Genomic DNA, 14,500 nt, shown 5'->3' with positions numbered 1-14,500 from the left:
CAGTATCACTATGGAAGTAGATTGCCCCATCTTCCTTCCAAGGAGTGGCTGGTGGGTTTGAACCACCAGCCTTCTGGTTAGCAGTCAAGTGCCTTAGGCAGTACGCTACCAGAGTGCCTATTAATAAATACAGTTTTTCTCCTATTACCAAGTATTTTGGTGGTCTGTAATTTGTTTTATTATAAACCATAATGCATTTGAACATCTTTGGGCATATCTACACTTATTTCTTTAGGCAAGAGTCTCAGAAGTTGCATTCATGAGGCAACTGGTGTGACATTTTAATTATTTCAGATTGCTCTTCAAAGAGCTTTGATGCTGTAGTGCTTAAAGCATTGGTCTGCTAACTAAAAGGTCAGTGATTCAAACCCACCAGCCATACCATGGGAGAAAGATGAGGCAGTCTGTTTCCATGAAGATTTATGGCTTTGGAAACCCTATGAGGCAGTTCTACTCTGTCCTGTAGGGTTGCTATGAGTCAGAATAGACTCGATGGCAATGGGTGGGTTAGATTGCCCTCCAAAGGGTTCTACCAGGTTATGGAGCTTCTAGCAGTTGACAGAAGCACCTCACTCTCGCCTCTCATACAACCCTAATAAGGGCCTTGTACATAACCTAATGGAGAGGATGTTGAGTACTGTCATAGCCTATGTCTTTCCACAGTAGTGTCTCATCAAACCAGACATGCTCACAGTTGGAGACACAGGTATACAAGGATGAGCAAAATGGAAATGATTAAGAGCATGGCCCTGGACTCCTGGTTCCTGATGTTGAGGCACGTTAGTCCTCAGGGAACAAAACCAAGCTCATAAATGGCAGACAATGGCCACTTAAATTAACCCAGTTCCTTTGGTGGGGATGTCCGGGTAGGGGAACAAGTCAGGGGTGTACCTATAGGTGTTCCCACTAGCACTTCCCACTCCTAGGAGGAGGTACTTGAGTGAAAGAAACATGAAGAAGCCAGTCAATACTACCTTTCAGTCTTGACCTTTTACCTAATGTGTATTTTGTATCTGTCCCAGTTTGTGATTTATTTGCAGTTTCTTATTTTATGTATTCTTATAAGCCCCACCCCCTTCAAGTTCTTTGCAGAATGAAGCTGTAAAAAGATGGAAAGCTGAATGGGTAGGGCTGCCAGATGTAGCATGTTAAAGAACAGAGCATTCCATACTTATTCTAAAAAAATATTCATTGTTTACCTGCAATTCCAGTTTAACTGGGTGTTCTGTATTTTCTCTGGCAACCTTATGAATGGGTGTGCTGCTTGAAATGCTATATCATGAATAACTCAAGTTGGCAGATCACAAGTGCAAGAAAAATGTGCAGGAGGCTGTTAACCATATGCCCTGGTTTGATGATCTCAATGTGTATAATGTGATCTGAGTTATTTGTGATGCCTCTGAGAGAACTAGGAGTTTACTCTCTGAGGTTTCCTGGGAGCCAGGAGGCCCTACACACACGAGTCCTCATTACACCTGGAACCTGATCAGGCTGAGGGCTGAGAACCTGGGTAGAATTCGGCTATCGACTGAGAGGGGCCTGCAGGATTCATGTCACTGAAGAGAGGACAGGCTGACCCTAGGACAGCATGTCTCCTACCATAAGCCCTAATCATAGATCTTTCCTGGGCTTTTTTTTTTTTTTTTTTTTTTTTTAATTTTTAGTGTGATTTGAGTCAAAGTTTACAGAGCAAATTCATTTTCCATATAGCAGTTCACATATACTTTGTCTCATGGCATTGACTGCAATTTCCCACAATGCAACAGGTGTTTTCTACTTCCTCCCCATAGTTACCTCTTCCCTGTGTCCTTCTCTCCCATGTACTCCTGCCCCCCAAGCTGTCTCCCTGTGCATACAGAGCCCTACTATTCTCCCATGATTGATCTCTCCAAGAAGTATATCTACCAAATGTACATGTTTAGCTCATATGCCTGTCTTTTGTTTGGCTGCAAGCCACAGGAGCAGGTTCAATTCCTGACCCTAAGGGCAGCTAGGGGCCATAGTCTCAGGTGTTTCACCAGGCTCTATCAGACCAGCAAACCTAGTCCCTTTTTTTTAATGATTTTGAGTTTTGTTGCATATTGTTCTCCCACTCTATCCAGGATCTCCTACATAGATTCCCCCTCCAAGTGGTTGACATTTGTAGCCAGGCACTATCTAGTTCTTCTGGTCTCATAGTCGTATAGGCTGAGGATCGCATGGTGTACCAGCCCCTTGAACTAATCATTTCCATGTGTCTTTGGTTTTCTTCATTCTTCTTTGCTCTAGATGAGGAGAGACCCATCGTTGCATCTAGATGGCTGCTTGCAAGCTTTTAAGATCTTTCCTGGACATTTTAATACATGTTTGTTTTTTGTTTTTTGTTGTTTTTTTTTACATTTCAAAAAAAAAAAAGGAAGGAGGAACCAGGTAGACTCAGCTGATTCTATCATCTGACCCCAGGGCACTAACAAAGTCAGAACAGACAGTGATAAGACAACCTGAGGTGGGAGGTAGTTGGAGAATGTGGAGGAGGGATATCTCTTCTAGCCAGGGAGTTGGGGAAGGTTCCTCAGAGAAGACACTGGGGTCAAGGTAGGGTCAGTTCCAGAATCAAGATCTCCTTTCTCTGGGTGCAAGGCTACACAACCCTGCTGAATAGGAACCCCATCTTGTCACCTTGTTTCATTCACCAGCTGGCTCTTTCTATTTTAAGATGTCATAATTCCTTTCTCTCCCCAGCAAGCATCCTTCCACCCTGATGTCAATGAGGAGGTGCGTGCCAGAGCCTTGCGGTATGGGACGGAATGCACCCTCGGGTACCTGGACCTCCTTGAGCATGTCTTGGTGGTGAGCAGGGGCATGGGCCAGGGTTGGAGAAGAGCCGTATGCGGGGAAGAAGCTGCCATGGCTGATTCAGGTGCAGATGATCCTTTCCCAGGAAAGACCCTCCTGGGAACTACTTGTGAGCCTGAAACAACGTTGAATGGAAAATTCTCCCAGACTGCACTGGGCCAGCACACAGAGATAAAAACTGTAGTCTGGAGGAAGTTGAACTTAGAACCCAGGAGAACCTAACTCCTCCATTGCACCAAAGAGGCAAGACTAGATAGACACATAAGAGATATAAGAGTGTGAGAAGAGTGAGAGACAAATCATCTTGGGCAGTCAGTGACACCTCTGCAAAAGGGTCAGGAAGGAGGTCCTGTTATACAATCCTAGGAGGACAGGGAATGCTCCTGAAAGAACCATCCCAGCCTCCATGACAAGTTAGGGAGAAACATCACTAGTGCAACAGGTGACCTAATAGCTTCTCTGCACTTTTTCTAGTCTTTGAATGAATGGCTTAGATTACACTGAAAATGATCTTCCCCTTCTGCCAATGACCTTCCCTGAGCCCAACATGCCCAGCATGGAGCTGGGTTAAGAAGACAGAAATGAAGACACTTGGAAGGATGGAAGGGTGGGGTCATGACCAAGCAATGCCACAGATGAGCCTCACCTCACAGCTCCTAGACATTCAGCCTCTTAGATGAGGTCCCCTAGCTCCTCAGTGGTAGACCTGAGGCTGAATCCCAGCTCTTATTATTCCTGGCTCTGTGCTCATTCTAATATTCCACTGCCTTCTTAAAAAATAAAAATAAAAAAATCTGGAGGAGTCCTCAAGACTGTGGCCCTTAGTTACTCTTCAAACCTTGAATTTAAACTATCTCCTGAAGTCATCTTTAAATTAACAGTTTAGCTCAAAAAGTAAAGATTGTCACCTTTCAGTATTTGTATTCTTTAAAAAAAAAAAATTATACACGGGCATATCTCAGAGAGATTGCAGGTTCAGTTCCACACCACCACAGTGAATATTGGAATAAAGCAAGTCACCCAAATTTTTTTGTTTCCCAGTACATATAAAAGTTTTGTTTATTATACTATAGTCTATTCAGGTGTGCACGAGCATTATAAAAGTTTGAAATATTGTGAGAATTACCAAAATGTGACACAGAGACACAAAGTGAGCGCATGTTGTTGGAAAAATGGCCCCAACAGACTTGCTTGATACAGGGTTGCCACAGGCCTTCAGTTTGCCAAAAATACAATTTGTCTGTGAAGTGCAATAAAACAAAGTATGGCTATAATACCAAATTGTGAACAGTTACGTTAAAGCTTAGATGAGAAGGTTGAGGGACAGGGAGTTAAGGTTAATGGGAGTGGAACAACTAGAACAGAAATAACGAGAATGTTGACAAAATGTGAAGAATTTAATCAACGTCACTGATCATATGTCTAAAAACTGTGGACTGGGAGCAGGTTTTGCTGTGCATGTTTTCACCAAAAATCACCTCCTGTTAAGCATTTTAGGAATTTTAAGAGACCATTGCTTTATTCTTCACCCAGGTAACTGGTCAATGTACAAATCTATCTTTTGGGAGAATAGCCAATTTGGGGATACTAACATTGGGCTCCCAAGGCCTGAACCTTCATGAATAGAAACCAGTGTATCAAACATGGGTCAGGAAAAGAGCATCTTAGACAATCACCCTTCACAGGCAAGAGCCTCACCAGCCAAGCTAGCTGTATGTGTTAGAATATAGTTAAAGCTGCTCAGGCTGTGAGCTGACCTAGGAGGAAATGCAAGACAAAGAGAATGAACCCAGTAAAGCTTCCAAAAGAAATTGTTTCCTTCATGTAATAGTATGTTCTTAGTCACGTGGAACTTTGTTATATCTGATAATTGGAAAGTATAGTAAAAACAGTATTAGGCTTAGGTTAAAAGATTAATTCAAATCCTGACTCTGTCATAGAAATAACCAGATGACCCACTGCCTTTTCTGGGCTTTATAAATGGCTCCATACTACAGATTGCAGTGAGCATTTATTCAAAGGGTTTTGTGGGGACAGGGTGCTGAGGGCCCTGGAGAAAGGCCCTTGCACACACGGCTACCAGTTGCCAACTCCACCTCTGCTCTGGTGAAACATTGAACAAGAATGTCACTGTTCAGGAGCCCAATGCCTGCTTAATCTCCCACAGATCTAGAAACCTGGGTGAAAAGAGGGCAGACAGTCTCTAAGATGTTTAGTGAAGATCTCCCAATTCACTCTCAAGTGAAAAGACAACTCCTAATGGGGTAAAGAGTTCTTGTTTCATGTGGAAGGACAGGTGCCTGCTCTTGTTTTGAGAAGTTTCTCCAAAGAGATAAGAAAAATGGAACACTGACAAGGTCCCCCTTGCTGACCTCATGTGGACTTGAAGTCCTTTCCTGGTATCTGGGAACCAGTTGCTTCATCTGCCAAAGCACTTCCTCCCCCCTCCTCACCTCTCTTCTTCATGCCCACCTTCTTTTGGAGCAAAATAAGATGGCATCCTGAGGAGGTGGGAAGATGGTTGTCCTCTTTCCCTAAAGAGAGGCTGAGGGGCCCAAGGCCTCGGTGAACATTAAAGAAGTTTTAGGAACCATCCCCAGGAGTCCCTGGGTGGTATAAATGGTTAACACATTGCCTGCTAACCAAGAGGTTGGAGGTTCAAGTCTACCTAGAGGCACCTCAGAAGAAAAGCCTGGTAACCTACTTCCAAAAAAATCAGCCTTTGAAAACCCTCTGGAGCACAGTTCTACTCTGACACACTTGGGGTTGCCATGAATCAAATCAGCTTGATAGCAACTGGTTAAGAACCATTCCCAGTCCCCACGCCCATGGACTCCAACTTAACAGCCACTTCATTGCTATGGCAAGCATAAGTCCTAGTGATAATCTGGAACAGGAAGCAGGGTGCTTGCCACAAAAGAAAACCCAACACCACATGTAATTTGGGAGGTTTCATTTGCAAGGTGTCTGTGGATGCTACATGTTGGAAGGAGAAGTATGGACCACTACCTTCTTTTCCAGGGCCTACATGAGAGCAAAGGTGCTCTCGTGGTGTAGTAGGTAAAGCATTTAGCTGCTAACCAAAAGATGGGCTATTTGAACCCACCAGCTGCTCTGCAGAAGAAAGATAAGGCAGTCTGCTTCCATAAAGATTTACAGCCTTGGAAATCCTACGGGGCAGTTCTACTCTGTCCTATAGGGTAACTGTGAGTCATAACTTGATGGCAGTTAGTTTTGGTTTGGATAGCAGTATATTGTACTTTGCTGCCCAATGTGCTTCTCGTTGGCCTGGTTCCATCTTAGCTGACTTATTTTATGTTTTGGGTTCCTCCCAGTATTAACTATAGAAACAGAACTCTTAAACCTTATGTATCACAAACTTGAGTGATTTATATATCTGTTAGAAGCCTGCCACCTATGTTTCTTTTCATCTTTCTATACAATTATTGTCATTGTAACCTGTAATTACTGTAGAATATGAATGTCCTGTTTCCCCATGGCTATTTGGAGGTTTATGGTGCAGAGGTAGCTGGTGCTAAAATGAAATTGTTAATAGGAAGAAAAGCTAAATGATACTAAAACTATTTTTATAAGACAAACAGAACCTTTCTGGTCTTTCACAAGATGAATGTTTTTGTACCTTAATGGTGACAAGTGCTGATAGCTAAGACTTCCAAGTTAGGGATGAGAAAGCCTTATGTGTTTATTTGTTCATGTGTTTTGTTTCAGTTCTCTTTAGAAAGCTAAATACATTCTTTGAAGGGTATTTTGTAGCAAAAATGCAGGTGTTTCCAGGAGACTATCGTAAACATGAAAAATCCAGATTATTAATTGAAAATTGTAAAATTCCTATGACAGTGTGCTGTCAACTAAATTGTGGGCATTTGTAGTTTACTTGGGCTTGATAGTAAAAATAAAGAGCTTTAGTGGTGCACTGGTTAAAGCTTTTGTCTACTCACCACAAGGTTGGCAGTTTGAACCCTCTTGCTGCTCCACGGGAAAAAGATGAGGCAGTCTGTTTCCATAAAGATTTATAGCCTTGGAAACCTATGGGACAGTTCTATTCTGTCAGAATTAACTCAATTGCATGGGTTTTTGATGCTAAAAGTAAGTTTACATTTCACTTTATTAGACCTAACTCCCTTCCAACTCAGACTTTTAAAGAAACTTGGGCTAGAATGAATCTAACCCAAAAAACCACTGCCATCAAGTTGATTCTGACTCATAGCAGCCCCCATTGGGTTTCCAAGGCTGTAAATCTTTATGGAAATAGATAGCTTCATCTTCTTCCCACAGAGCAGCTGGTAGATTTGAACTGTCAACCTTCTGATTAGTAGCCAAATGCCTTACCCACTGTGCCACCAGAGGTCCTTGAGTCTAAGAGCAAGGGAAAGTTGTTCCACACTCAAGAGGTCTAGGAGCCATGAGAATGAGGAGACCAAGAGAAATGGGGGAAGGTGAATCCCCAGCATAGAAATGAATGTTCATTTTCTGAGAGAATTTTTCAAGACAAAATCAGAAGGTGAAAGTAAATTGCTTATTTATAAAAACATCAGGTTTTTCTTGAACTTATCTTTAGGTTGGGAGCTCTGGTGGCATAGTGCCTAAGGCATTTGACTGCTAGCCAGAAGGCTGGTAGTTCAAACCCACCAGCCACTCCTCAGAAGGAAGATTGGGCAATCTACTTCGGTAATGATATCACCTCAGAAACCCAAGGAGGGGTCCCTATGAGTCGAAATGACTCAATGGCAGTGAGTCTGGTTTGGTTTTTTTGGTACATGTGATCAGATGATCGTGTTGCTCCATTCTGAAAAGAATGTCGACTTAAATCAGAACATAGCTGGAGATCTTTGTGATAATCTTCTTGGTATTCTTGAAGAAATGATCTCTTGTTTTTAACAACTCAAATAAAAACTGATAAGATTCTTCCACTTGTGTGGCTTCCAGCCAAACAAAAGACAGGCATATGAGCTGAAAATTTACATTAGGTAGATACATTCCTTGGAGAAATTAATCATAGGAGAATAGAAGGGCTGTGCATGCTGAGACAGCTGGGGGGGGGGGCAGGAGTGCAGGGAGGGAAGGACACAGGGAAAAGATAACTGTGGGGAGGAAGTGGGAGGGGAGCTGTTGCATTGTGGGAAATTACAGTCAATGTCATGAGACAAAGTGTATGTGAACTGCTGTATGGAAAGTGAATTTGCTCTGTAAACTTTCATCCACATCACAATTTAAAAAAAAAAAAAAATGGTAAAAAACTGGTAAGATTCTTGAAAGCTGGAGAAAGGCCAGATAATTGTCTGGGTTTGTTTTTTTCAATAAAATTGAGGTTCAGAGAAAGTATGTAGCAATTTCCAGAAATAAATTGAGATCACTTTCAGGTGGTACAAGGAGGTTAAGGGATCTTGAGTGAGCTGCTTTTCTTAAATTTAAGCATGTGAAAATATGCTTGTTCAGTTAAAATATCTTAGAGCCAAGAAGCCTTAACCTTTTTTGTTTAGTTTGACTATCTTGTTAGTTTTACTTTGGAAAAGACTTAAAAATACAGGTAATAATGTCAAAATCCATATGCCCACCATCAATAATTAACTAACATTGTTAATTAACATTTGTCCTATTTTCTTGGGATCCCTGTGTTTTAAAGAACTATGTTAACAACAATTAATTTTGCATCCTTTCCCAATTCCCTTCTTATTTTCCTCTTTCCAGAAGTAAATGAGTATCATGATTTTAGCTATCTTCACCTTTTATGGATCTTGGGCCCCACTGACTTGAAAACCTGGGCCATCTCCTGTCTTCCCCACCCTCATCAGCAGTACCTCAGCACATACACACACACACACACACACACACAAACATTCCTTAAACCGCTAAGAGTTTTCACAGACCCAAACACCCAACTGTATGTATCCCTTTGGCATCTGGTGACTCCCAATCATTTTCTTTGGAGAATCTAGCCTGATGTCAACAATGGAATCTAATTTGAGCTGGCTCCCTGCTGTGCTGGAAGCTACTGTAGGAAGCTTTAGAGGGTACCCATTTGAGTGATGTGTTGGGCTCATGCATTTGCTAATTTGCCAGTTTATCATAGAGGATTTGGATTGCAGGGGAGGAAGCAGTCACTTTGTCTCTGCAGCAGTCACAGTTCAATATTTATGCAAAACCACAATAAGATCTTCAGCACAGCTAAAATTACCCTTGCTTCCACCAGCAAAACTTTAATTTGGTTCTGTCTGTTGCCTGCTATTAGAATTCATGTTGACTTAATGGCAGAATAAAAACAGAACTCCTTTCCTCCTGCCTCGTCCAATCTAAGATACTTTAGCATACAGCTATTCCTTTCTTAGCAGGTCATGGTACAAATAGAAGTGGTACTTTCTCCATCAAGGCCTCTTTTCATAAGGGTAAAGTCTTTAACCATGCCACACTGATAATTTAAATGAGTCTTGCTACCATACCCTTAACCCTATTTTTCAGCTTTATTAGGTATAACTGATATACAATAAATAGCACATACTTAAATTACACAATTTGAGTATTAACATATGGATACATCTATAAAACTATCACCATAATCAAAAAACATATCCATCATCCCCTAAACATTTTCAGGCAACTACTGTTCTGCTTTCTATTATTTTAGATGTGTTTGCATTTTCTAGAATTTTATGTAAGTGGAATCATGTAGCATATACTTTTTTTTTTCAATTGTGACTAGGGTGAAAGTTTACAGAGCAAATTCACTTTCCATACAGCAGTTCACATACACTTTGTCTCATGACATTGACTGTAGTTTCCCACAATGCAACAGCCCCCTTCCCACTTCCTCCCCATAGTTGTTACCTCTTTCCTGTGTCCATCCCTCCATGCACTCCTGCCCCCTGAGCTATCTCCCTGTGCATACACAGCCCTTCTATTCTCCATAGCATGTACATTTTGTCTTCTTTCATTCAATTTCAGTATTTTAAATTCCATCCTTGTGTACATCAGTAATTTGTCTCCTTTTATTACTGAGTAGTATTCCATTATGTGCTTATCTATTCAACTGTTGATGGACTTTTTTTTTTTGCTAGTTTCTATTACAAACAAAGCTGCTAAGAACATAATGTACAAGTCTCCATATAAATATATATATTTATTTCTCTTGGGTAAATACCTAGAACTGGCATATCTGAGGCAAATTGTTTAACTTTTTTAGGAAACTACCAAACTGTTTTTCTAGGAGCTCTGGTAGCATAACCTAAGGCATTTGACTGCTAACCAGAAGGCTCACGGTTCAAACCTACTAGCCACTCCTCAGAAGGAAGGTTGCACAATCTATTTCCCTAGTGACACCGCCTCAGAAACCCAAGGCCAGGTCACTATGAGTCGGGTACTATTTTACATTTCCACAATCATTGTAGGAGCTCTGGTAGCATAGTGCCTAAGGCACTTGACTGCTAACCAGAAGGCTGGCGGTTCAAACCCACCAGCCACTCCTCGGAAGGAAGATTAAGCAATCTACTTCCATACTGATACTGCCTCGGAAACCCAAGGAGGGGTCACTATGAGTCAAGTCTGACTCAACAGCAAGTAACAACAACGACAGCAATGATCAGTGTATAAGAGTTCCAGTTGCTCCACATCCTTGCCAACACTTGGTATGGGCTGTTGTTGTTGTTGTTGTTATGTGCCATCGATAGCGACCCCTCCTTGGGTTTCCAAGGCAGTATCACTATGGAAGTAGATTGCTCAATCTTCCTTCCGAGGAGTGGCTGGTGGGTTTGAACCGCCAGCCCTCTGGTTAGCAGTCCAGTGCCTTAGGCAGTTATTTTAATTTTAGCCCTTTATTGGATATGGAGTGGTATCTCATTATAGTTGTAATTTACATTGTTCATCTTTTTTTATATTCCTATTTGTTATCCCTATATATTCTTTGATAAAGTGTCTGCTTAGAACTTTTGGTCATTTTTATTGGATTGTTTATCTTCTTGTTACTGAGTTTTTAGAGAACTTACTCTTGAGTTTCTAGATATAAGTTATTTGTCAAGTAAGTGTTCGGTGAATAATTTCTCTCAGACTGATCTGCTTATTTCTTTTCATAAAAGGTATTGGAGAGGAGGGGCAACAAATGTATGTTATGTTTAAAAAAAGAAAGAAAATGGCAGCACTGTAGAGTTGAGGAAAAGAAAATATGTGCAGGTAGAATTTAGATCTATAGGAAAGTGAAACAAGGACGTGTGTATATATATATATATATATATATCTCAGATACCAAGTATTTAAGATGAACTGAGTACGTCCATTTGCAAAAGTTGTCAAATTATTTTTAAGATTATAGCCCAGCTTCCTGCTAGTCTTTCATTTGCATCCATATTTATTCTCTTCTTTTTAACAGCCTTATTGAGATATAATTTACACACCACAAAATTCACCCATCTGAAGTATACAATTCGATGGTTTTTAGTATATTTGCTAAGTTGTGCAACTATCAACATGATGTAATTTTAGAACATTTTTATAACCACAAAAAGAAGAAGAAAAAAAAAAACCTACTTCATGCCCATTAACACTTCCAGCCACCACCCCAGCCCTCAGTAACCACTTATCTATTTTCTGTTCCTATAGCTCTGGTAGCATAGTAGTACCTAAGGCACTTGAGTGCTAACCAGAAGGCTGGTGGTTCAAACCCACCAGCCACTCCTCAGAAGGAAAATGGGGCAATCTACTTCCGTAGGGATACTGCCTCGGAAGCCCAAGGAGGAGTCGCTGTGAGTCAGGTCCGACTCAACGGCACATAACAACAACATAGATTTGCCTACACTGAACTTTTCATAAAAGTGGAATCAAACAGTTTGTGCTCTTTTGTTACTGACTCCTTTCACTTAGCATAATAGTTGTAGCTGTGTTGTAGCACTTAGCAGGCTATATTGTAGCATCTATCAGTACTTCATTCCTTTTTATTGACAAATAGCATTCCAGTGTATGGATAACAGCATCTTTTGGAGATCAAAAGCTTAATTTTAATGAAGTCAAATTTATTAAATTGTTTTTCTTTTATTGTGTTCACTTTTTGTGTACTATTTAAGAAATCTTAGGCAAACACAAATTCACTAAGATTTTTTTTCCTGTTTAACACAATTTGCTGAAAACTTACTGTGAATTCCCATTGGCACTTTTAGTGAAATTCATTTGACATATGGTATTGATCTATTTCTGGGCTTTTTTCTACTCCACTGGTTTATGTTTATCTTGATGCCAATACCACACTGTTTTGATCACTGTGTCTTTATTGTAAGTCTTAAAATGAAGTAGTTTAAGACTCCTTTCTTCTTCTTTTTCTAAATTGTTTTGGCTGTTTTAAGTATTTTGCATTTCTAGGAGGAGCTCTGGTGGCATAGTGGGTAAGGCATTTAGCTGCTAACCAGAAGGTCGGCAATTCAAACCCACCAGCTGCTCCACGGGAGGAAGATGACACAATCTACTTCTGTAAAGATTTATAGCCTTGGGGTTACTATGAGTCAGAATCCACTCGATGGCAATAGTAGGTTGTTTTTTTTGTTTTGTTTTTTGTATATAAATGCTGTTGTTGTTATTGTTATCTGCCGTCGAGCCGGACCCGACTCATAGCAACCCCTCCTTAGGTTTCCGAGGCAGTATCAGTACGGAAGTAGATTGCCCTATCTTCCTTCCGAGGAGTGGCTGGGGGGTTTGAACCACCAGCCTTCTGGTTAGCAGTGAAGTGCCTTAGGCACTATGCTACCAGAGCTCCCTAGGATCATCTTAATCAATTTCTATAGAAAAAAAAAAAAAAAAGCCTGCTGGGATTTGAGTGAGATTGTATTGAATATATAGATCAATGAGGGAAGAATCAGCATCTTAAATATTGAATTTTTGAATCCACAAACATGATATATTTGTCCATTTATTAAGGCTTTCTTTAATATTTCTCAAAAATATTCATAGTTTTCATTGTATAGGTCTTACATATCTCGTCAGATTTACTGTAGATATTTCATAATTTTTGATATTATAAATGGTATTTTTTAAAATTTCAATTTTCAGTTGTTCCTTGCTAGTATATAGAAATACAGTTGACATCTGTATATTCACCTTCTATACCGTGACCTTGCTAAACTCACTTATTAGTTCTAGTAGCTTTTTTTGTTCAATTCCTTAGAATTTTTTATATATACCATCTGCAAACACAGTTTTACTTCTCCCTTTCCAATCTGTGTGCCATTTACTTTTCTTGCCTATTGCACTAAACTCACTGCCATCGAGTCATTTCAACTCATAGCGACCTATCCTTGGGTTTCCAAGGCAGTATATTTATGGAAGTAGATTGCTCAACCTTTCTTCCGAGGAATGGTTGGTGGGTTCGAACCACCAGCCTTCTGGTTAGCAGTCAAATGCCTTAGGCACTACACAACTAGAGCTCCTTGCCTATTGCACTGGTTAGGAATTCTAGTGTAATGTGGGATAGAGATGTGAAAATGGACACCTAGTTCTTGATCTAAGTATGATTCTCCTCCCCATGCCCTTAACTCAGCTTATTCATGTTGGGTTAACTAATGTGTAAGACATCATTTAATGATTCCAATTGAATTCTTAAAGATAATCATAACCATTATCCATCTGATGGCCTAGTACCATATACTGTTTCAGACAAATACAGTGTAAGAATTTTAAAATTAAGTAATGATATTTGCCACTTGTGAGTCTAAAACATTGGTTCATAAAATTCTTGTTGGATGAAAATCACCTGGGGAACTTCAAAAAATCCAGATGCCCAGGCTACACATTAGACCAATTCTATCAGAAGCCCTTTATGAACATTAATTTGTATAATCTCACCACAATTCTATGAAGAAAAGACGGGTGTTACCCCCATTTAATAGATAAGAAACTGAGGCTTAGAGAGAGGTTAAGTAACTGTTCTAGGGTTATGCAGGTATTTTGACTTTAGAATAGTATGCGGGGAGGGTAACAAGTGCTAGGGTGATCTCTAAATTGGACCTACCCAGCTAATTTCAAAATGAATAGACATTGTTAGTGGTGACACAATAACAGAAACACCTGCCCTGCTTTTGTCCGGCTTCCTCAGTCAGGTGCCTTTCATATCTGTGATGCTTCATAACATCTTTCTGCACCTCATCTTGTACTCATTGGACTTGCACCTGGGGGCAAGTGCTCCCCCTACCCCCGTCACTATACTTCTGGATGTCTACCAGGCTTGAGGAAAGACGTTGGGCCATACCAGGTTAATAGGAACTGCTCAGTGGCACCCCCCTTCAAGTGGCCCCCAGGGCACGTGCCATACCTGCCATACCTTAGCTGTATCTCAGCTTCAGAATCCATCATTAACTACCTGCCCACTTGCTGTGTAAGTCAAAATACTTCTGATTCACCCTCTGCCTCTGTATGGTGCTAATGTCTTTTGGAACTGGTCTGAGGAACGAGGAACCATCACGTTAATACTTACTCTAATAGTGTCAGTCAGTTATTCATTCTTTTTTTTTTAACTGACCCTCAGGTCTGTACTGAGTTCTTAATATCTGCATAGTGCTATGTTAGGTCCTTGGGTGAAAGACAGAAGAGCATACCAGCTGAATCATAGAACAATTGCAAATATTAAATAAAGTTAGAACAAGAAGAAAGAAGAAAACCAAAATTAATGGAAACA

At 40.5% G+C, this 14,500-nt stretch overlaps 1 protein-coding gene across 1 annotated transcript in view; it reads left to right on the top strand.

Annotated features, from left to right (window-relative positions):
- The window catches only part of TLN2 (talin 2), a 278,945-nt gene that overhangs the window by 240,376 nt on the left and 24,069 nt on the right, over positions 1-14,500 (top strand). Inside the window, exon 49 of the mRNA XM_007958215.2 lies at positions 2,722-2,829. Coding sequence (XP_007956406.1) covers positions 2,722-2,829 — 108 coding nt within the window. The remainder of the gene's footprint in view (positions 1-2,721; positions 2,830-14,500) is intronic.

The sequence above is a fragment of the Orycteropus afer genome, unplaced genomic scaffold (assembly GCF_000298275.1).
Source record: "Orycteropus afer afer isolate SDZICR_OR568_19922 unplaced genomic scaffold, OryAfe1.0 scaffold00015, whole genome shotgun sequence".
In the NCBI taxonomy this organism is placed as follows: Eukaryota; Metazoa; Chordata; class Mammalia; order Tubulidentata; family Orycteropodidae; genus Orycteropus; species Orycteropus afer.
This window is presented reverse-complemented; position numbering and strand designations above follow the sequence as displayed.